Source organism: Egretta garzetta, unplaced genomic scaffold (genome assembly GCF_000687185.1).
Source record: "Egretta garzetta isolate BGI_Z169 unplaced genomic scaffold, ASM68718v1 scaffold287, whole genome shotgun sequence".
Lineage (NCBI taxonomy): Eukaryota > Metazoa > Chordata > Aves > Pelecaniformes > Ardeidae > Egretta > Egretta garzetta.
Genome location: NW_009260435.1, coordinates 10,238,138 through 10,260,214, shown reverse-complemented (window position 1 = coordinate 10,260,214; position 22,077 = coordinate 10,238,138). Strand labels below are relative to the sequence as shown.

General features: G+C 36.5%; 1 protein-coding gene across 1 annotated transcript in view; it reads right to left on the bottom strand.

Annotated features, from left to right (window-relative positions):
• MYO5C (myosin VC) overlaps positions 1-22,077 on the bottom strand; it is a 36,996-nt gene that overhangs the window by 11,034 nt on the left and 3,885 nt on the right. The window contains exons 2-29 of the mRNA XM_035899545.1: positions 19,207-19,317; positions 18,151-18,316; positions 17,743-17,887; positions 17,197-17,353; positions 16,504-16,647; positions 15,530-15,611; positions 14,830-14,937; positions 14,173-14,279; positions 13,266-13,531; positions 12,777-12,858; positions 12,300-12,440; positions 11,068-11,193; positions 10,353-10,436; positions 9,303-9,437; positions 8,845-8,942; positions 7,264-7,350; positions 7,066-7,177; positions 6,736-6,947; positions 5,980-6,145; positions 5,441-5,587; positions 4,679-4,843; positions 4,355-4,448; positions 3,678-3,741; positions 2,488-2,668; positions 1,808-1,901; positions 900-963; positions 733-813; positions 165-345 (exon numbers count right to left, since the gene is read on the bottom strand). Of these exons, the coding sequence (XP_035755438.1) occupies positions 165-345; positions 733-813; positions 900-963; positions 1,808-1,901; positions 2,488-2,668; positions 3,678-3,741; positions 4,355-4,448; positions 4,679-4,843; positions 5,441-5,587; positions 5,980-6,145; positions 6,736-6,947; positions 7,066-7,177; positions 7,264-7,350; positions 8,845-8,942; positions 9,303-9,437; positions 10,353-10,436; positions 11,068-11,193; positions 12,300-12,440; positions 12,777-12,858; positions 13,266-13,531; positions 14,173-14,279; positions 14,830-14,937; positions 15,530-15,611; positions 16,504-16,647; positions 17,197-17,353; positions 17,743-17,887; positions 18,151-18,316; positions 19,207-19,317 (3,600 nt within the window). The remainder of the gene's footprint in view (positions 1-164; positions 346-732; positions 814-899; positions 964-1,807; positions 1,902-2,487; positions 2,669-3,677; positions 3,742-4,354; positions 4,449-4,678; positions 4,844-5,440; positions 5,588-5,979; positions 6,146-6,735; positions 6,948-7,065; positions 7,178-7,263; positions 7,351-8,844; positions 8,943-9,302; positions 9,438-10,352; positions 10,437-11,067; positions 11,194-12,299; positions 12,441-12,776; positions 12,859-13,265; positions 13,532-14,172; positions 14,280-14,829; positions 14,938-15,529; positions 15,612-16,503; positions 16,648-17,196; positions 17,354-17,742; positions 17,888-18,150; positions 18,317-19,206; positions 19,318-22,077) is intronic.

Sequence of the window (22,077 nt, the reverse complement as noted above, 5' to 3'; positions counted from 1 at the left end):
GACGAGTTTGTATGGATGTGCAGTCTTAGATGGCCCTATCTCTTTGAGCCTTGAGATTTCAAGGACATGACTGCAAGATTTTGAGGGTGTTGTGCCACAAACATATTTGGATTGTATAACTAAGTAACAGAAACATACTTTGCTTTACTACACCTTGAACTTACCAGGTTTTCTGACGTTAGCCTGCTAACTTCAAGTCGAATACCATCATTTATGTCATTTTCCTCTCGGAATAATTTTTGTAGATGATTAATATCTTGGCTAAGATGCTCAACTTTAAAGTTCAAACCTTCAATCTCCTTTTCATATATTTCTTTCTGAGACTGGAAATGACTTTCCAATACTCTGTTAATAAAAGGGAGAAAGAACATGGCAGATGTAGTACGACCTTGATGCAATGGGTCAAATTTAATATAAAGTGAAAACAAAGTACTGTGGTTAACACGCAGACATTCCATTACATCACCTGTGCATTAAGGGAGTTTAAAGTTATGCATGATATCTCAGAGGAAACACATTTCCCTGACTGACACATACACACTTATCTCATTGACTTAGTAAAAGTTTGTTAAAGTGATTTTAAGCTGCTCAGCCAGTCATATAATATAGTGTTTGTTCATTTCTTAAACAGATGTTCAGTACTGCACCGTCAAATTAGTTACTCAATGATATTTCTGTTTATTTTCTAGATCACAGCTTGGAGTTATAAAAACACTGAATAACTGAACTAACCTTGTAGCTTTTTTCAAGCCCTCGTAAGCAAACCACAGTTCTCCATCCTCATTTAAGTGTTCCAAATCCTCCGTAGAGAGTCTAGAATATAAGGCAGTATCAATAGCGTGCAGGTGAGCAAAATGCATTTCTTAAGCTTTTTTAAAGAGACCTCAGAACAAAATTACCTGCTTCCTACATCTTCAAAATCATAACTTTCAAGAAGTTGTTTTGTAACTTCTGACATCTTTTCTGGAAAAAAACAAAGTTTATTACACAAATAATTTTCTCCACACATTTCAAATAAAGTTTGATTATAAAAATCAATCTTTCTAAATCTACAAGCTTCTTTCCTGGTACTCAGTAAATATATCTGATTTATTACAAGAATATGATGAGGGACTGGGTTCTACTTCTGAACACGTAAGGTGCACTAGATAGGTATACCTCCCAATATTTTTTTCTTTTTCTGAACACATCAAGCTCTCAATGCAAAGTTACATCTTTCTGTCCTGAATCTGGAGAATGGCTAGAGTTGTATAGATGATTTGTCATCTAGTGCTATGTTACTACATTAAATGCTGCAGATACAGGTGGGCTCTATGACATTGTTAGCACTGAACAAAGTGTACAACAGTAGTGTTTCTTATTAAGTACCTGTTCCCAAAGAGAACCCAACCCAGCAAGTTATTTAAGCATATTTGACATTTACTGGACCTAGGGCTAAAGGTAGGATGAGTGAAAGCTAGATAATATATTGTTTCTGTATTCCTGGGTCTCTACAAGCTACTTGTTAAATTCTAAGTGAAGTTTAAGTTATTAGTATTGATTTTTAACCACAAAGGAGAAATGTTTGAAATCAGAGTTTCTTCAAAGGGGTACCCCAGATCTTAGTATTCAGTGATCACTTTGTAAAACTCACCTGTTGCGGGTTTTTTTCCCCTTGCGAGTAAAGGTATGAATAGAATGAAATCACTATGGGATGGGGAAAGAGAAGTGGGTTTTTGTCAAAGCTAACATGGAAGAAATTGGTTTAAACTGGCCTGGTTCACACTGTACTTAGTAAGTTCTCTGAATTATCTAGTATGTAGCTTACCCCTCAATTCTCGCTTCTGAGACTGGGCCTGCTTTTCAACATCCAATTTTTGTGTCTGTAGCAGTTCAATTTCCTTTTGCAACTCAGGTATTTTCTAAATCAGACAAAAATTATAGACTAAGACAAGAAGTGAATGACAAAGGCTGAGTATTAGTTAAATCATAAAGATAATTATAATTAAGAACAAGTTCATATGGTAAAAGACAAAACATTTTGTGTTTAAAGCATCTGGTTCTCAGGCATCAGAGCAAAACAGTAATGCGATGTAGTGAAAACAAGTATGTTTGTGTCATGGAATTGATTCAGAGGAAAAAATGTGACTTTACACAAAAGTACTATTTTCAGGTTCAGTTTATAAACTACATTTATGAAAAAAACCCTGAGAAACAAATATTTTCTTGGAAGAAGGAAGAAAAATAGGTCCACACATTTACACGTATAAATATTCAGGCACAATTACTCTTCAAAACATGCACTTATTTCTGCAAACAATAACTTATTCGTATTGTGTACCACATGAAAGTAATGCAACATGGTCATGTATCAAATACAGCTTATTAGCTACAAATTCTAAAAATGCACTGGACATAAAAAAAAGGTGAAGGTAATCTATAAATAAAACACATTTTCTACTTGCTTTATCTAGCAAAGACTCCAAACTGAAATGCATCATACTTTACCTGTGCTTGTTTTGTAAGTTGCCCTACTTCCATTTTCAAGCCATCCTGAATGACAATTGCTTGCTGAATTTGATGCTGTAGCTGAGTTTTCTCTTCTTTCAGAATTTTAATTTCTCTCTTGAGCAATTCAATTTCCTTTTCATAGTCCTGCTTCTGATTTTGGAAATTTTTCTCAAGTATCCTAAACAAGACAATGAAAAGGTGGTTTTATTTTCCTACATTCATAAGTGAAAGAGTGGGCTTTGGTTTTGTTTTAATATGAAGGACATGTTTCATTGAATAAAACTTAAATGAACCATAATTACTTGAAAATGCTATCCTACATCCTCAGAATCAATCTGCAAAATGGATGATAATGGGACGAGAATGACCCTAGATTGCCCTACATCTAAATTAAATATTGGGACTGAATTAAAGGCAAAACTGAGTTTTTTCCACTGAAAGACTAATTCTATCACTTTCTGAGAGTTAGCCCACCTGATCAGCTTTCTGCTACATTTATGGCCACAGTCAGCACTGACGAAGGACATAGCAGCAGAAAGCACTCTTCACACTTCAGAGAACAGCATTTGTCTGGTACCTAAGGTTCTCTGTCTTATACTGGAGAAGAGCTACCGGGAAGTAAACACTTGATCTGATAAAAGCATGCTGCAAAGCAACAATCATTTATTGCCAAATAATAGGATTTTTAATAATGTAAATGAAATATCAAGGCGGGGGGGGAAGGTTTTCCCCTGTATTTTTAGCCTGATGTCCTTTACAAACACTGCCTTTCCTTCAAGCTGAATCTTTCGATTGTGTCTTTTAATATTCACTTCACAGGAATTCTGACTGGTATGGCCACCAGCTGCTCTTCCACCCTGATGTGAATTCTGAGGACATCTCCAAAGAAACCATTATGATCAGAATTGCCTTTCAATTCTCAGAAAGACACGTGAAAAGATGGGGAACTTCAAAAGCAAGAACCGTCTCAAGTCTACAATATCATTTCCTGAATGTGACTGATGCACAAACAAGCATGTGCTTTTCCTCAACTGTACATGAAGTATGCCGGTACTAGCATTAATGTCCAAGAACACAGACAGATTTGTAAGCGATGTGAGCATAATGCATTTACAGTGGGAGAAAGAAAGGCAGGGAAAGATAAAAAATGAATGTGATTTCAAGGCAATAAAATTCAGATTACATACATTCTCTGATTTTCTTCTTTTTGTACATCATTGAAGAGTTGCTTCGTTAGGTCATCCATTTTCTCTGTCAAAAAATATTTCAATATTTCAAAGACCTTCATGCAGTTATGTGCATTTATTAAAACAGTATGACCACAATGAGAAGTTTTGTTTTAATGAGCATTCCTTAACATATTAAGACTGAAATTACTCTTTCAAGTGCTAAAAATTATCACAGTAAATTTTACAAGTGATGTTATAGAATAAAAATGTTCTGAAACACCAAAATGTTATTCATCTAAAGTATACCTCATCTCATGTGCTGCCTGTGTCCTTTGAAATTAGATTAATAAAAGCAGTATATGAAAGGAACCAAGGATGAAGTGCCACTTTGAAGGAATGCATGTGTATGAGACAGAAAACATAATAGGAGGAGAGTTTTTCCTACTGAAAGAACAAATTTAATTTCATTATTAAATTAAAAGCATTTGCACTACACATTCTAAGCAAGAGAAGCTTAGGAACAACTTTTAATTTACTCTAAATTCAGCATTTATATTGCTTATTAGAACAGAAGTCATTATATTTATTGCTTATTAGAACAGAAGTCATCTACCATTGCTGAAAACCTGACTTTATAACTTTCCCCCACTATAACCCTTTCATAACTCCTTCGAAATTCCTTTTACTTATTGTACCTTTCATTTCCTCAGTTTTTTCTTGGAGTTTTATTTCTAAGATCTCTTTCTGTTCTTGTAATTCTTTATTCTGATCCTCAAGTTTTAAGATTTTCTGTACACACAGGAAGCAAGCATAATATACAAATTACAAAGGAGGAAGGAATAGGTCACGGAAGGTCTTACATTTTGACAAGCGTATACAGATTCCCCCCCTTCCCTGCCACCCCCCCGCCCCAAAAGAAAGTTACTTAGTAACTCTCGAATCATGCATTTGATAAATCCAGTAACTGAAAAAATTATTTAAACTAAATTAAAAGCACCCAGATTGCAATTAAGATTTACCTGTTCACTGTCTTCTTTGTATTTTTTCCCTTTCTCTTCATATGTTCTCTTTTGAGCAGTTAACTTTTCAAGATCTAATTCGAGTTTCTGAATTGTATCCACGTCATTCAGATGAGTTGAAACCAGACTGGTCAATCGTTCCAGCAAACCATGATTTTCTCTACTCTACAATGACCAAAAGAGGTTAAAAGAAAACAGAAAAATGCACACCTGAAACTTTAATAAAATTCTGAAGGAAGAACCTGACCTATTTCTGCTCACCATCACATATCAGTCATGATTATTTCAAACAAGGATTGTTTCCAACAGTTAGATTAAAGCTACCATCTTAAAGATGATTTGGCTGGTATGGCTCTCAAAAATAAGCTGGAAAATAAACATAATATGGAATTCCCCAAAGTTACTATGTTGCACCAGAGCAGTATTTCACATGTCCTTCATCCTAATACAAGTAACCCCATCCAGAGGTTGAACAGCCTGCTTAAGAAACAGTGAAAAAAAAAAAAAATGTTAATTACAGACTCTTCTCATTGGCATAACTAACCCAAAAATATAACAAAACCCTGGATGATTCCTCCTCCCCTGGATGTAGGAAAAACACTAGTGATTTATTATAAAGGACCATATCCCTTGAGTATTCTCCTGTCTTGTCAAGTACAGAAATTGTAATTCACATAAGACTCTGGTTAACATGGGAGCTCTGAATAAAACAGATACGATAAAAAAATTACTACAAATCATAAAATGACTGGTGCTCCTCACCTGTTCTTCTAGCTTTTTCTGCAGTCGCTGAACTCTGTATGAAAGCTGGATATTCAATACAAACCGCCGAATATTCTGAAATCTGCGCCTGGCAAGCCATGCACGAGCGTATTTCTGAAGGATCACAGCCTTGTGTTCTTCAAGCATCTTTAAAATAAAGTATTAACATCTGTCTGCAATTATCTGTGCCTCAATCAGCATCAATTATAACATTCTGTTAATCAGCATACACTGGTAATGACAATGCTTCTCATGGAAGTATTGAAACACTGAAATGCTCAGACTGGAGACACATTTGAATCACTGTAGTAATCACACTAGATTATCTGCAACAAGTACAATCCAGAGTTCTTGGTAGCTCAGAGATTAGATCTAAGCTACTGTGTATCAGTATTTTTATAGTAACAATATAGAGTAGAATATAGGAGAACCACACGTGCAAAAGGTAAAGCATTAGGGACCATTGCTCTGGTCTCCATCTTTCTTATAGAGCAATAGCTGTTTCCAGTTACTGAAATAAAATTTTTTACAGGCTGTACCTTCCGATATTTTTTTCTTGCTAGAAATCCTCTTGTATAAGCTTGAATTGTGACAGCAGCCACATGGATGAGCTGGCAAAGTCTACGGACCAGGTAACCCCGACAGTATTTCTGAATAATTATAGCTGCCCATGTTTGCTTCAGAGTTCTTGCAGTTATAGCTTGCCTTAATTCAAAAGACAATAACGTTTACTCAGGTCATGTTAGATTTCTCATCCTCAGTCAGCCAGACCTCTCTCTCTCTCTCTGACACACACACACAGAGATGATGTTGAAAACAGGCATCCACTCTCTAAAACCCAGCTTTTTCTTCAATCTAAGTGAAAGAGAGGGAGTTATCCACAATCTTTGAGATCTGTTCCACAAGCAAGTGTTCTGATGATCTCTTTCTGAAAATTTCAAAGCCTACATAGAGCCATCTTCCTTTCTTTTCCTTCTCTGGCTCTGAAGCTAAGCAGTAAGCCCAAGCTGACAACTGGGTCACCCGTCATTACCTAAGAACTGAGCTTACAGGTAGACAGACCTCTCAGGAATCTGGCAGACAATATTTGAAATCTGCTAGAGTACTTTCTTCATGTCAGCTGAAACACTTGAATGTTTTCAAGTCCATATTTACAATCAAGAGGAAATGGAAATACAATCTGAATTGCTCTTTTGTAAAAATTACACTTCCAAATTAATATGTGGCATTAGTTTGACCTTCTATATCCCTTCAGGCATGCGCTAACAGCAAATTCATTTATCAGCCAAAATTACCGTACAGTCCGTTGCCCCCGGAAATACTGCTGTATTGTAATAGCTGCTTGTTTTAAGCGAAGGAATTTCTTCTGCTGCAGCCAGCCTCGAACACGCTTTTGGATCACAATGCATGCGTGTCTCAGTTTATCTGATCGGAGTTTTTCTAAGTAAGCAACCTGTCCTGCTCTGAAGAAAATTTTTGTTCTCCCAAACTGATACTGGTTATGATCCTGAAAAAGAAAACAATAGGTATATTAAGTTTTTAGTTTATTATTGTAGACCAGACACTCTCTTCCTTATTAATAATTGATGCTGTAATACAGAATAGATCAGTGCATACAAACTGACCTGGATTAGCCGCTGCAAAACAGTCTTGCAAATCTGCTTCTTATCATTTATGGAGAGTTCCTGCTGTGTCATAAGAATGCTGTAACGGCTGAAAAACTCAAGGTAAGTCCACCTGGAAAATGAAAAGTTAGCAAATGCAATTCATTTAAGAGACACACAAGTATTTTTTGACATACAGACACCCACTGCTATCCCTACCTGGATGGGTAGCTCTGTGCACTAATCCGAATAGTTTCCAAAACACCACATGCTCGCAGTTGCTGAGTCACTCTTTTTGAGTCAAACCTAAAAAAGCAGAGTTATATTTTACATTTTGTCTGAGTTTGGCATGCTATAATAATTATGGTTCTGCTAGCTGGATATCTATTTCTGCCCGTAGGATGCAGGGCTCCCTACTTTTTATGTGGTGTCTTAATTGTTTTTTTTTAATATTGATAGGGAGTGCCTGAGTTTTCTTTTTCTGCCTCAAAACAAAAGGAAGATTGCATTTATTTTTCTCTTATGAAAAGTCCAGTTTCTTTTCAATATTAACTGTGAAAGCTCATATCACCAAGTGGCAAAGAATCATGCCACTCTCAGCACAAAACATGCACAGAAATAAATTCCCTCAGCAGTCTATTGGGAAATAACTCTCTCTAGGTACTCTTTGGCACACGGATTATGAATAAACCAGGATTTACTCATGGATATCTGGGTTCAAGATTATCAAACAAGGCATGGAAAGACCCTTTCCGATTCTAGATCAGAGCTGATATGCCCACAGAGCACTACGCTACACTGTTGGTCCAGTACTAGCTAAGAGATCCCTCTGGCTGACAGATGACTATATTGTTCTTTCACAGACTTACAGTAAGTTCTTTTAGTCTAATTCAGACATATTTTTATATTATCCAAGCTATTTCCCCCCTCATTGCTATTACACAAAATAATGAGGTCTCACTGCTGATAGTGAACAGTGCCACTTGTAGCATGCTTTGCTTGGACAGATTTTGTCTGGCTTCAAGGAAATGAGCTAATACACTTAAAATAATTTAGAATCAAAAGTTTGCCTCTTCCCTCCTACTCAGATGTGACAAAAGCTTTTATTTCATTTGTCATTACACTACCCACAGCTAAAACCTGTATAACTGAAACTAGATTCCACACATCAGCCCACAAACCAGACCAATAGCTGCATCAAGGTTAACTCCTGCTTACAATTACTGGTTATCACGCTAGACACAGAAATTATTCAACCTATCTGGCATATACGACTGTATTATAACATTAAAATAATACAAAATTGTGGGAAAAAGCCAACACTATGTTCAACACTGCTCATACCTTTTCTGACTTCTAAAGCTCCTCTAAATATTTCTGTGGATAAAAGGGAAGTTCACAAAGAAAATGGCAGTGTCTTTTATTCCTTAATCATGAACTGGTGCTAATCCATACTGTACAAGAGCAAACACGCCTAAACAAAATATCCATCAACTTATATCAAAGGTGGACAACCTTTCCCATAAGGATGTTATGACAAATACACAAACACTAATATCCGACTTGAAAATTTTTAGGTTAATAAAGAATTTTTAAGGTATCAATAACTATTACTGGATGATTCTATTTTTGTAAGAAGACAGTATTTTTTTACTTCAGCTGTCTTGAAAAATATGTTCTGTATGGGAAGTTGTTCAACAATAAGAATTTAGCTTGCTGACATGTAGCTACTGTGAAATAGAAAAATACTCTTTTAATTTTAAAGGTAATATAACAGCTCAACACCACTAGCATACTTACTCAAAAGGCAACTTCTCATCATTTGGCTTTATGCATCGTACATAATGAGGGGTGGTTGCATTCAGTGTCACCATAAGTAAAGACAAAGAACTCCGGAACTAGAAAATATCAGACATAACAGTTTTGCTAATGAAACATTCACAGTTAAGGAAGAAGTCAAATATTAGTTTTTTAATTCTTTGTTAGGTTTTGGCTGGACACTGGGAGATTTTCTTAGGGTTTAGATCTTAAACGCAGGAAATTTAACAGTTCTGCTGTACCTAACAGTCTCCTATCTATAAATTAAACACACCTACTTATACCCAGACCTGGAGCACTGCACTGTGGCTGGTTCTTGCTGTACTGAAAACTGGATAGTCCACCGTAAATAGTAGCAGAATACACCACCATAGCCTCAGACTGCCCAGTACACTTCCCTGGAAGTACGAGCATCACAGAATAGCACATTTACGCAGTACCTTACTGCCAACAGTCATCCGGAGTTGTTTGTTAGGTGACTTGAGAACAGGTCTTGCAGATTTGATGTTTATAGTTGAACTGAAAGGTGAAACGGACACTGGATTGTCTTGAAAAAAATTTGCACACAGATGAAACTAAAAGTGTGGTGAAAGAATCACAGTTAAATACTGTGTAACTAATAACATTTAAATAAAAATTATATTTAATATAACATAAAATGCAAACCCCATCCATCTTAATGCTTAGGCCAGGTATTGCAGGAGTTGGAACTGAATCTTTAAGCCACAAACAAACAACAACTGAAGAAACAGTTGCAACCACTCTGAGTCTGTTGTGAAGCACTTAACACATTTCACACACAAAACTCAACAACTGTTAAGTAGGCCTGCAAAAGCTATTTCAGTATGAGCAAACATGGACATAAACACAGAACAGAGTTAAAAATAAGACCACCTAAGGTTATATTTTCACAATATTTGATTTAAATTAAGAATATGTTTTTTGGTCAGATGAAGTTAGCTTCTTAATAGTAATCCTGAAGTCTCAAGGCTGTAGACTTCAAAGGGACAGGGCCTTCAAGCAGATGGGAAGTGGCAGGCACATAGAGGACATCTGATGTTTTCCCTGCCCTGGCATTCTCTTAATCTCTTTTGAAGAATAAACAAAAGCAGCTGCTAATGATAAACTACCTATCAAAGCTACATGTAACAACTATAGGAAAAAAAAAAACCCACAAACCCAAAACCCCTAATTGAATTGTTCAGTTTCAAGGATTCCAAAAAGCTCTTCAAGGGAGGTATATTAGTGCTTTTTGTTTTCGTAATAACTAGGAAAGTAATTGCACATATATGAAAAAGTTGAATATTGTGTTTTTCCATCTTGTATGTTATTTTGACATTAAAAATACATACTTGTAAAATATTAATAAACTAATTGATTTAACCTATTAAAAATCTTTTTATCAGAACAAAGCTTTTAAAATCACATCTGAATGAATTCCAGTAAAAGCAGGTATTCAGAAAATTAGTCATTACTGATTGTTCACAAACCTTGCTCTCTTTCAAGATTTCAGTCAATACTTCATGTACTGTATCTCTGTTTTTTTCCAGAAATCCTTCGCATTTATATTCTACCTGTGCAAACAGGTGAAATCATTAACTTTTCAGCAATGCATGAACAGTTAGCAAAACAATACGTTTTACTCTCTAAGCTGTGGTGGCCAACAGCTCTTTATTAGTCTTAAACACAATGGCCAAAACTGCTTTTTCCGGTTTTGTTATGGCAAGCATACATACATGCACACTGTAAATTCAGAAGCAGGACAAACTGTCAGAAACCACTATCAACTGCAATTTCCTTCTATCCTCATTAGGAATTTCTTTCCTCCTCTCTTCGTTATTCTACGAATTCAAATCAAAATACCCAAAAAGGAATACTACATTTGAAATGTAAATAACTGAGACTAAAACATGTACAGACTACAATCTTAACTATCTTATTTATACATTGACTCTTTTTCTGCTTCTTTATCTTGGTGATTTATTTTTATATTCTCAAATACATTATCTCAAGCAATTATGTTTAAATGGCATGTTATGGGCAGTATTACCAACGAATAAATAGTACTATGTATTGAAGATCGATTTTATAAGTAGTTCCAAACAAGCGTGGTTAATATTGCCTCTATTTCCTAAGTTTGTTTCTTTTCTGAATGAGCTACTGCTGGGAACAGGGTGAAATAATACTGGTTTGTTTACACTCTACCTTATCAGCAAAATGTTGAATGATGAAAGACCTGTTTGACATCCTTGGCTTTTCAAAGAGTGCATTTTTATTGACAAAATTATTATACAGCTTTTGAAGCCAGTTTTCATCTGTTCCATGAGGTAACTGTAAAAAGGAGAAGGGCAAACTCTTTAATAAAGCCCCGTTGGACTGTTAAAAACAGCAAAACTGCTTACTATCAATAAATACTGTCTGAATAAAGCATCTTCAGCGAGTTATGAAGACTGATAACCAGTTTTTGTCTTTTCAGACTAGCCAGTGGCTCCCTGTAGCAAATAATTTTAAGAAATCTACAAATTTGCTGACTAAAGTTAGTTCTCTGATGAGTCCTAAACAATTTTGTCCTGAGAGGATGCTACCTGCAATCAGGGACAATCTGATCCCTGAGAATGCCAATGAGCAGAATAACAGATAAGCTAATGAGTTAGGCAATATTCCCCAATTTCTCCCATATTACTCCATCATGGTTTGGATTCTGAGAAGTACAACTTGCCAATATTACCAAAACACCTTTTAGAGACCATTTTAACAGGGCTCTCACTTTTCCCTGCCCTGTTTTTCCCCGACAAAGCAATTTCAACAGGTTCAGAAGCTTAAAGGAATTACACATATGTAGAAGAAAAAAACAGAGATTCACGAATTGCACAGAGAAAAAAAATAGTAAGACTGAAGAAGAAAAAGCAAAGATGTAGGTTTGGTCATTCAACAAGAACTTACAAAAAAGGAAACAAAGACTGGGGCAGGGGGGGGGTTGTATCAAAATTAGTGATTCATGGAATAACTGAATTGTAGAAATATTGGTGGAAGAGACCCCTGAGGATTGGGTAGTCCAAATTCCTGCTCAGAGCAAGACTACCACGAACATTAGATCAAGCTGCCAGTTGAGCTCAAATCTGGAAACTATGCAACGATGGGGATCCCACCACACCTCTGTTTAACCTGCTCTAGTACCGCACTACCCTCACGGGAAAGACATCTAGTTGCTGGGTTACCTTCTAGGTAAGAATCTAGGTTTAGGTTCTTAATTTTTTAAGAGAAAAATAGACTGTGGCTTACAATTAAAACTAACAAACAGAGGGCAAACAATATTCCTTTTATGAGGAAAATGCTCTACTTCCCATTTCAAAGGACAAAATATGGATTACAAGCCCAACTTGTAAAAATCTATGTAGTTTTTCACAAGTTCATAAATACAAGGATCTTTAAATTACCAAGCACTCTTCATCCAGAAGGTCTAAAATTCCCATTTTAGCTTCAATAAGGTCAATGACAGTCTGGTTGTCATAGAAGTCTATTAAAGTCCATGGGATATCTTCCTTCATATATTCTTCTTGTTCAAGTTTAAAGACATGCTAGATATGTGAAAATTATTAAAATGTAAGGTTACAATTAAGGAAGAAAATATATATGATGTATGCATGTGTGTGATTGTATATATAAGACAGAAACAAAATATTTATATATTTTGTAGTATACGTCTGTTTTGTAAGAAAATAAACTCAAAAATTTTCATTTATATATGTGTGTGCATGCATGTAAAAATAAAATATTTTTATCTATTACTGGATATCCGTTATCCAGAAATATCCATTAGTCAAATACAAACAGCGTTTGCTAATATCCATTATTGATAATCTGAAAATGGAAGCAAAATAAGATGAAGAACTGTAACAAATAAAAGAACATACCAGGTTAAATTGCTGCTGCAGTTTTTCATTAGCATAATTGATGCAAAATTGTTCAAAACTGTTCACATCAAATGTTTCAAAGCTGAAACACATGTCAAATAAGAAAAAAAAAAGTCCCCTGACATTTAAATACAAAATGATAGTATTTTTGTAAGACTTTGGAGCTACCCTAATATTCCTAAGAAAATTAAATAGCTATAAGACTAATGAAGATGCTAAGGCATTTCAAAACTACCCTAGAAGTTAATGTAACAGAGCTAAAAAATACAGAGTTAAATCTAAAATTTAAATCTCATTTACAATAAATACTCATATTTATGGTTGCTGAACATTTCCACTACTCTGGATGCTAAAGAACTTATATGATTATGACCTTTTAGTAAAAGAAACCCCTCCAAATTCATTAGCAGCACAAATTGAAAAGTGCCTCTTATCAACTCCAAAGAAAAGGCATAACTTAAAGTAATTGGTTTCCTGAGATGTTCTTACCCATAAATGTCCAAAACACCAATAAAAGTATGTTGTTTGCCAAGGAACTGCAAAGCTTGGTTAATTCTTTCCACAATAAAGTCAAACAAATGAGAATAGATCTTCTTTGCCAGAGCATCCCTTGCATTAACAGCCTGAGCTCTTGTCATTGGCTTTATTACAGTCTCTGAGGTAGTGATAATCTTTCGGTGGCACAACCATTGTGCCATTTTGTCACAGTTTAAATCCAGAAGTTCACAGAATATATTGAGATGTTTATCTTCCAGCTTTAAAGAAGACAAATAAATATTATTATATTACATTTAATACTTTAACTGTTGTCTAGACAGTGAAATCCTGCCACCACTAACATCAATCTATGACTTTTATTTTTACATAAAGAAGGGGCTCTGTTCACTTCTTCGTCTGGCAAATTATCAAGCAGAGCTAAAGAAAATAATACTGGACAGAGCTCCTGGTACAGGAGAGAGAAACTTAGACTGGGTGAGATGCTTTGGATTAAGATGCTGAAAGAAAAAGTGACTTGAGTCTATGTTTAGGTGTTCTTGCTTTTTAGATTTGCGGGAGTCTGCTGGGACACATTCTGAGCAGCTCTGACAATGCTCTGTTTCATGTACCCTGCAGATAGCCCCAAATGGCTTTTCCAACAGCTGTGGGTCAGTTGGATATGGGGTTCTCTTAGCCACACTTTGTCTTTTGTTCAGACTTTCTGAACTCAGGCACAAACCAGGATTCACATAAACACTCTCTGTGATTCTACACAGATGAAGAGGGAGAAATCTCTCAGGTTTAGTATAGCAGACTGAATGCTGCTCTGAGCCCCAGATACAAGAAAAACTATTGCTAAAGGATTTTTGGCACAGAATATAAAAGAAAATGTCGGTATCTGAATGAGCTGCTTCCTTACACTGATAGATGATCTTTCATCTCCAACAGCTTTTATTTCCACGTTGCCTAAGTGTAGGATTGCTGCCAGCATTTTAAAAACATCCATCTGAAAATCCCCCTTCAGGCCTAAAAAAAAGCAATTCTTCATTATTTTAAATACTCAGAAACAGTACAATTAATTAAAATAGCACAATGCTGGATTACTTGCTTTGCTGCGCAGCCAAGAATTGTATAGCATCTCTACAGACTACTATGCAAACCCTCGGTTCTGCCTACTTTCTGCCTGTCTGATCCAATGAGAGATTAGGCATAAATTCCTGTACCTCCCCAAATGCCAGCTCAAGTCTGATTTGGCTTTCACATAAGCCATATATGGGCAAAGAAGCTTCCAATTCCACTTCTGTCACAGCATGTTAGATAAGGGCCAAGAAGACTCCAGCCCTTAGTGATTTTGACCATTAACAATCAACTCCAATTGTTAACAGCTATTTGCTCTGGCCTCGTACTTTTAAAACAGACGAACAGTGCAATGGATAAGCTATGAAAGAAATTATTTTGGTAAATACTACTAAAGTTTTGGACATTTCAGAAACAATCCACCTTTGCCCATTTCAGGAGAAAAAACCCCAAACCCTCAAGTTTTAAATCTATTGGAAAGGTATCCCCAAGAATTTACCCAGTAAGGCAAACGTCTTCTGAGTCTCCACCATATTTGCTCTGTCATCAACTCCTTCTATTACTGTGCTGCCGCCCATTCTTGTGTAGTTAAATTCTTCTGCACTTCCTATAGATTAAGAAGCAAAACTTGTAATGCTGGCAAATTCGGGACTTGGGATAGCCACTTGTTACAAACTCTTGTAACAAGAGAAAATTAAGAGTGCTGTCAGATGACAGCTCTTCAGCAATGAACTGAAGGCCCTCTTTTTCCAAGAGAAATCCACGTGCTTAACTCAGTTAAACTGACACAAATTAGCATTCATAATTCCTAGCAATCTTAATACTTGTTCTAACTAACAAACAAACAGGATTGAAGACTGAGTAAACATACACCTACGGTCTTCTTCCCCCAGGTGGCATTAAAGCTCCCATGTAGATAAAAGAACCAAGCCCCTAATCTGTCATTATGGCATCTGTCACTAAAGAAAGTATTAGAATAAGATTTTCAAAGACACTTATTGCACTATTCAAGTTACTAGGGATTTGCTACCAAGTTCAATACAAGCAGGATTAATAGCTAAGCAACTTAAAAATGCAAGTCCCATTGTAAGTCTGTGAGATTTACGCTATAAATCACTTAACTTCCTAGCATTTGAAAATCCAATCTTCAAAATACTGCACTGCAAAAATGAATAGTAGGTTATTTTCTTCACACCTACCCAATTTAAGATGCTTAAATTCAGGTTGCATAGCAGATGCACACAACTGATAGAATATATGGTAGTTTCTCTCATTCTCCGACTGTAAATTAAAGCAAAGAATACCATTACAGAAAAAAACCCCAAACGAAACAACAAACACAAAAACATTCAAAATTCAATATTCAGTACTATTGTAAAGAGATAATTATACTTGAAGGCTAAATTCTGCTGCAAGCTAGTTTGGCAAAGAAATTGCCCAGTATTAAAATGGCACTTCTTAGACTTCAAGAGCTTTGAAAGGTTTTCCCCAAGGCTGTTACTCTAATAATTTCTTCAGCCTGAACAACTATCTACTAATAAGAACTGACAAATACTGTAATGAACAACTGTGTAGGAGCACCAGCTGAAATGTTGCCCCGTGGTAACTCAGAAAACTAACTATTTCCAAACCATCACTCAAGCAGCAGATATATAGAAGTATTTTTCATAGTACTTAAAAAGTTATAATAGTACTAAAAAGCAAAACTTCATACAAACGGTTTTATAAAATTAAATGCTTTCTTTAGCAGATTATCACAATTATGCTCTGACACTGTCATGAGTCACATGCAATAAGCCCTGACCGATTTTCAGCCATTTTTTTACTGAGACTCCCTCTGCCCTATATATGCTGTTCCTTTCCAGATACAATTGGCACGCATTACTATTGTGACTGCAAGTCAGATTTCTCAAATACTTCTTGCACTTACCTCAGGGAATTGTCCCTGAAATACATCCTCCACTTAACATAGGGAAGAACGTGGAATAAATGAGTTTCTTCTTACAAAAAAGATTAGTTCCAATTAAAAAATAAATCAAATGCTGATTGGACATACTATTCAGAACTTCATATAACATTTTCTATATGAAACTAGTAAAGGACAGTACATTAGTACTGACGTTGTACATTAGCACACTCTGACATTGACTGGTTTTAACCTTATTTTACCCACCTGAAAGACAACCCTGGATTTCTCAAGCAGGTATGTTCTCATGTTAGCTCCAATGATTTGGTAACTCTGATCAAAACTGATTTCAGTGTATTTTCCAAATCGGCTGCTATTATCATTCCGTGTGGTTTTCGCATTGCCAACAGCCTATGAAAATTATAAACTTTAAATATTCATTTTACTAGCATCTTTCATAAGATTATCTTTCTCAAAACATGACTCAACTACAAGTTCCTGAAATCTCAGGTGCTCAAGGATCAACCTCAGCACTGAGCTGCAAGATTTAAATTTTGAGGCCCACATTTCAAAATAAGCCTCAAGTCAAATAGTCAAACACTACATAAAGTGAGAAATAGAGACTATATTTTCCCACCCATAAGGAACCGTAACCATTTTCTACTGTAATTAATAAAAACAAACAACTTGTTCAATATTGTTTCTCCATCATCTAATTAACAGGATGCTGTCAGATAAAACTCTAGAGGCAAACTACTGCCTCCAAAGGGCCACTGGTAAATTAGGCAGAACCCAGGTGTTCCTGAAGCTGGCTGCCTCTTCCCATCAGTAACAGTCAGAGGCTAAACTTCTAATTCAGATATCGAACTCAGGCACTAAAACATCCACAAAGATGCTCAGAAGCTGTCACGATTCTTTCCTTGGCGAGTACGGACTTGACAGATACTCTCTGAAACTTACCTCGGTTATTGGATTGGATGCCAGTACTTTATCCTCCACGTGTGCATTGCTGCTTGACTTACTCACAGTGGCAAAGTATCTCATAGTGTATCTTGCAGACACAGTCTTTCCAGCCCCTGATTCTCCGCTGACTATAATAGACTGATTTTTGTTATTTCTAAAACCAAATAAACAGACAGTTTAAATCAGACATGCCTAAAATGCATGTATAAATGTAAAAATCATATATATGAAACAAACGTATGAAAACACAACTGTGGTCAAGTCTCACATCAGTTCCATTTTTCATTTGGTTGTAACCTCTAGGCTGATGTCACTGCTATTCACTCACCTAAGACAGTGGTTTGCCCCTCATCAAGAATGAGAATAGTTACGAGTTCTAGAAATTCCTCAGCTGGTTAAGGAATTACTCCTCTAGTTAAGAGTTACCATTCAAAGGTATTCTTAATAGCCAGTGGCACATACAGAGTTAAACTAACTTACAAGGAACACTGACTACCACTAGAATTCAAGTGTTATTTATGGACATTAAACAATATACTGAACCTTGCCATTTGCTTGTATGCTTCTTCTGCCACAGCAAATATATGTGGATCCATGTCCCCCATGTTTTGCCCACTATACGCATGGATAATAGCATCTCCATATATTGGCAACTGTTTATAGGGGTTTATTGCTACCAAAATTATTCCTACAACCAAGTGTACAAAACAAAAATAAAACATAGGTTAGTTCAATGAAAACTGGCAACAACAGTTAAACTGATACAAAGTTGCAATATTTGCTAAACTAGGTAGGCGATCCTGATCAACAAACAAGTCTATACTCATTCAAAAACCTGAATGAGTTAAAACACACTCGAGGAAAACATTACTCACATCATATTGCAAACTGATCCACAATTTTATTTTTTTTTTAAAGATTTTTTTAAACCTTGCATTTGACTTTGCTTACCACTATAGGTGTAGATAAGCTTAGACTCTACAAAACGAACTTTAAGATTGTGTAGGACAGCTGGTTCATGGAGATAACTAAGTGCGGTGAGATCATTTTCACCAACAAGTATATCAGGATTTCGTAGGGGCGGCAAAGCAGCTGGATCAACGGGGTATTTCAGTTCCTGTCAACAAAAATTACTTGAAATATCATAAAATGCATTATGTTTGCATAAACACAAATTGATGTTCTACCTCTACACAAAGTTACAGGGTTGATGGAGCCCTGTCTGATCTTGTATTTCATCAATTCCATACATCTGACTGAACTTAAGGGACTTGGAGATCATGAAAGTAAGATGGGGCCCTTCATTATTTAAAAGAAAGCCACATTCTCTTTATTTACAATATTTTGTTTTGAAATCTGTAAAAATGATGAATGTGTTTAGCTCTCTAAATACATGCATATTTCAAGTACAGATGCAAACGTTAGACCAGCTGCAACTGAATGGAAGCAAACACCTGGTCAGAACTTAACACAGCAATAGAACTATCCCTAACTGCAACCCTTCAGTTTCCTTTACACAAAATTTAAAACTCACTTCTGTTTCTTTCAACAGGTCCATTTAATACTTGTCTTTACAGAACAGAAATGCAGAAATATTTTTTTCAAAATATTAAATTTGTCAAGAACTCGGATACTAAAATTAACCAATCTTACACAAAGCAACAACTTGAGGGGAAAAAAAGCAACAGCTAGCTCTGTGAGAGAGAATCATGCCTGTCTTACACTTCTGATTTACTTCAACTTAAGATGAGTTTCAGTGCTTGTTTCAAAAGTGAAGTGATCTTTTTCCTTCGAGGTATGTGTTCTACACTAACGCGATACAGATAGCAGACCTGCACTCTTCATATTTTTAGGTTCACTGTACAAATTTCAGTATGATAAAGTTCTGGTCACTGCAGGGTTAGCATAAAATATGGACAAGTCATGTAGATCCTGTAATGGCGAGTCCTAGGTTTCTACATAAACTATCTCAGCAAACCCCACAATAATGAAGGCTTTTCTCCTTACAGTTCCATCTTCTAATTGCACATGGAGAAAACGGTCTCCAGCTTTGTAGTTTTTTGTGATTTCTGCAGACTGCCAAACTTCTTCAGTATCTGGGATCCAAACCCTATTGTACTACAACAGAAAAACAAGACAATAGTTAGCTTTGCTATTATCATAATTCCAGACTAGCATAAAAAGATAGTTTTCAAATGTCAATTGCAACCTAAAAGCTGAACTGGATGCCAGGACTTTTTTTGATTATTATTATTATTAGGTCTGACCCTTTCAGTGGGCTGTATTTTTGTGTTTTAGTTATTCTTCATGAAAGGGGAGAAGAAAGAAAAAAAAAAAAAAAAAAAGAACAGACTCATTAGTCTTAGACATGCTTGTTCTACTCCTGCTTAGCGTAAAGTCTACAGAACAGCAGAGTACAGGACTCTGAACAAGGGCCAGACTGTTGCCAGGCTCTTCAAACCTTCTAACACTGAACAAGAAGAATAAAATACACTTAAGGCAGAGCCCTGATTTCTAGATTTCAAATGAGCAAGTACCAAAGAAAGCATCTCACTCAGCAGAATTTAGACAATCACTTCCCTGATTCAAATATAGGATACTGAATTTAGAAGGCATTTTGCCATGGGCACAGATGTATGCTGAAGTTAAAATGCCAAAGCATTAGCAACATTTTTAAATGCGCTGCCCTAAAAGCTATAGGAAACAGCATTGCTTAAAGGGACATCATACAGCTGGCAACCTCAGTAAGTCAGGAATTTCTTCACTGATGTGCCAGGGTTTAACACAGTGGCATCATCCCTAAAAGCTGCCCTAATGCATCAACTACGCATTAATAGATACTGGGTTTAGTAACATTGACATAACTTCTGACACGTCACCATCTTCCTTAAACCTTGCTGCAAAATATTTTTTATACCATATAGTGTGTATCTCAGATGGCAATGCAGGTAACACCGAAGACTGTGTTTGGATGTAAGGAGAGGACAGGAGGAAGGACAGCAATGTCAGAAAAAAAGCCTGAAAATCACCTGTACATGCTAGTACTGAGTTTCTTATGGGCCATCTCTCCTCTAATTTGTGATTAAGTAACAGTAGAGAGCACAGAACCATTCAGTCCCTATTTGCAGAAGCAACCATGCCATACAATCTTCTTCCAGCGTCTTTCTGGTTTGATTGCCAGAACCCTTCATTTAATTCCCCTATCTTAGCTATATTCATGGTCAAACCAACTGTGTTTATTTAAACCCGTGAGAACTGCTGCAGCTGCTTATTTCAAAAAATTAACATTAATCAAGGATTTAATGAAGCGTTAGCATACCCACAGATACCCCGGAGACTCCTATACCTTCTCACTTCGCTGTTGCAACTGTTGGTTTTGGCACAAATTACTTTTTTTCCTCTCTAATTTGGAGGAAGCCCTGGAAGCTCCAGCAGATCCTCAGAACATGAAGGCCTCCACCCCGAGAACCCCACTGAACACACCACCAGCGGTGGGTGCCTGCAGAGATCCCTACAAACTACAGTAGGTTTCTCAACTCTAACCCCTGAGGATCAACACCAAACGATTTAGGGCAAGTTAGCTTGGGTTGCTCCGTGACCGCTCCAGTTGAGTTTTCAGTATCTCTTAAGGGTGGAGATTGACCTTTCTGGCCAACCATATGCCAACCCGGTGTGTATATCAAATGATGAACACTAACCAAAACCTCAGCCACTTTTATGACACCTCTTTGCTGATGCCTTCAGCATGATGGATTTTTTTTCCACACAATATCTAAAATCACAAAGACCTTTTCTAAACAACCCCAAACCACTACAATGACAATGTTTTCTTCTATCTGACCAAAGGAAGAAAAACATAAATATCTACTTAATGGGCAAATGAAAGACATGGCTAAATGAAATCAGTTTTAACTTCACTTTTTCCATGTGTATCTAAGTATAAACTGACTTGTGTGTCACTCCTACACTAGGCTGATTTCCTGGCTTATAAAACATACTTATCTATTCACAGCTGTTAACTGAATCCTTTATTTGCTGTTTTTCCATGTGAGTTAAGAATATCACCACCAAACAGCCTCAGGGGCACGCAGAACATTCCCACATAAGAAAGTGAACTGTGTGCTAGGTCACGGACCAGAAAGGGAGGGAAAAGCATGTGATCGAAGTACTGATTCTTCAGAAAAGGTCCCTGCAGTTCCAGGAGCCTCCATTGGCAAACGCACCCAGCCTACCAAAGCTGGCTTTCTCCAAACCCTGCCTTACAAGTAAACAGAAGAGAGTTTGCTCATTTTCGTGTCAAGTTACACCCACGCTCCTTCCTCCCCTTCACCTGCCTGACATTATTCCTGATTAAAAAAAACCCCATTTGTTCTTTCAGCTGCTCAGCGTCTGGTACTAACACAACAAATGAATAAATACCAGCACAGCACAAGGCGAATTAGGAGTTTATTATGACAGCTGCTTTTGCGATAGAAGAGACACAGGCTTATAAATTAGTAACATACACACGTTATTTCTGTTATTTAAAGCTAAGCAAACAAGTTATACATCACAACAACCTCCCACTGCGGGAGAAGTGGGGAAAAAACCGTGCAAAAGATACAGCAGCCGCATCAAGGAGGCAGAATCGTTGTTTCATGCCAAGCTCTGCCAAACATATTCAATATTTGCATAGCAAAACCAGCGAGAACTCCACGATTAAGTGGCCAGGGAAGTGCTGTTAAACTTTAAAATTGCCTAACCGCTGGCCCAGCACATCGGAGACCAAAACCTAAAGACCAGAAGTCTCAAAGAAGAAGTATTTCTCTCAGAAAGAGGAAGTATTTTCCCTTGCTGCCCTGGGATTTTACAGCCGCTCGGTGGTGCTGTGGCTCAGCT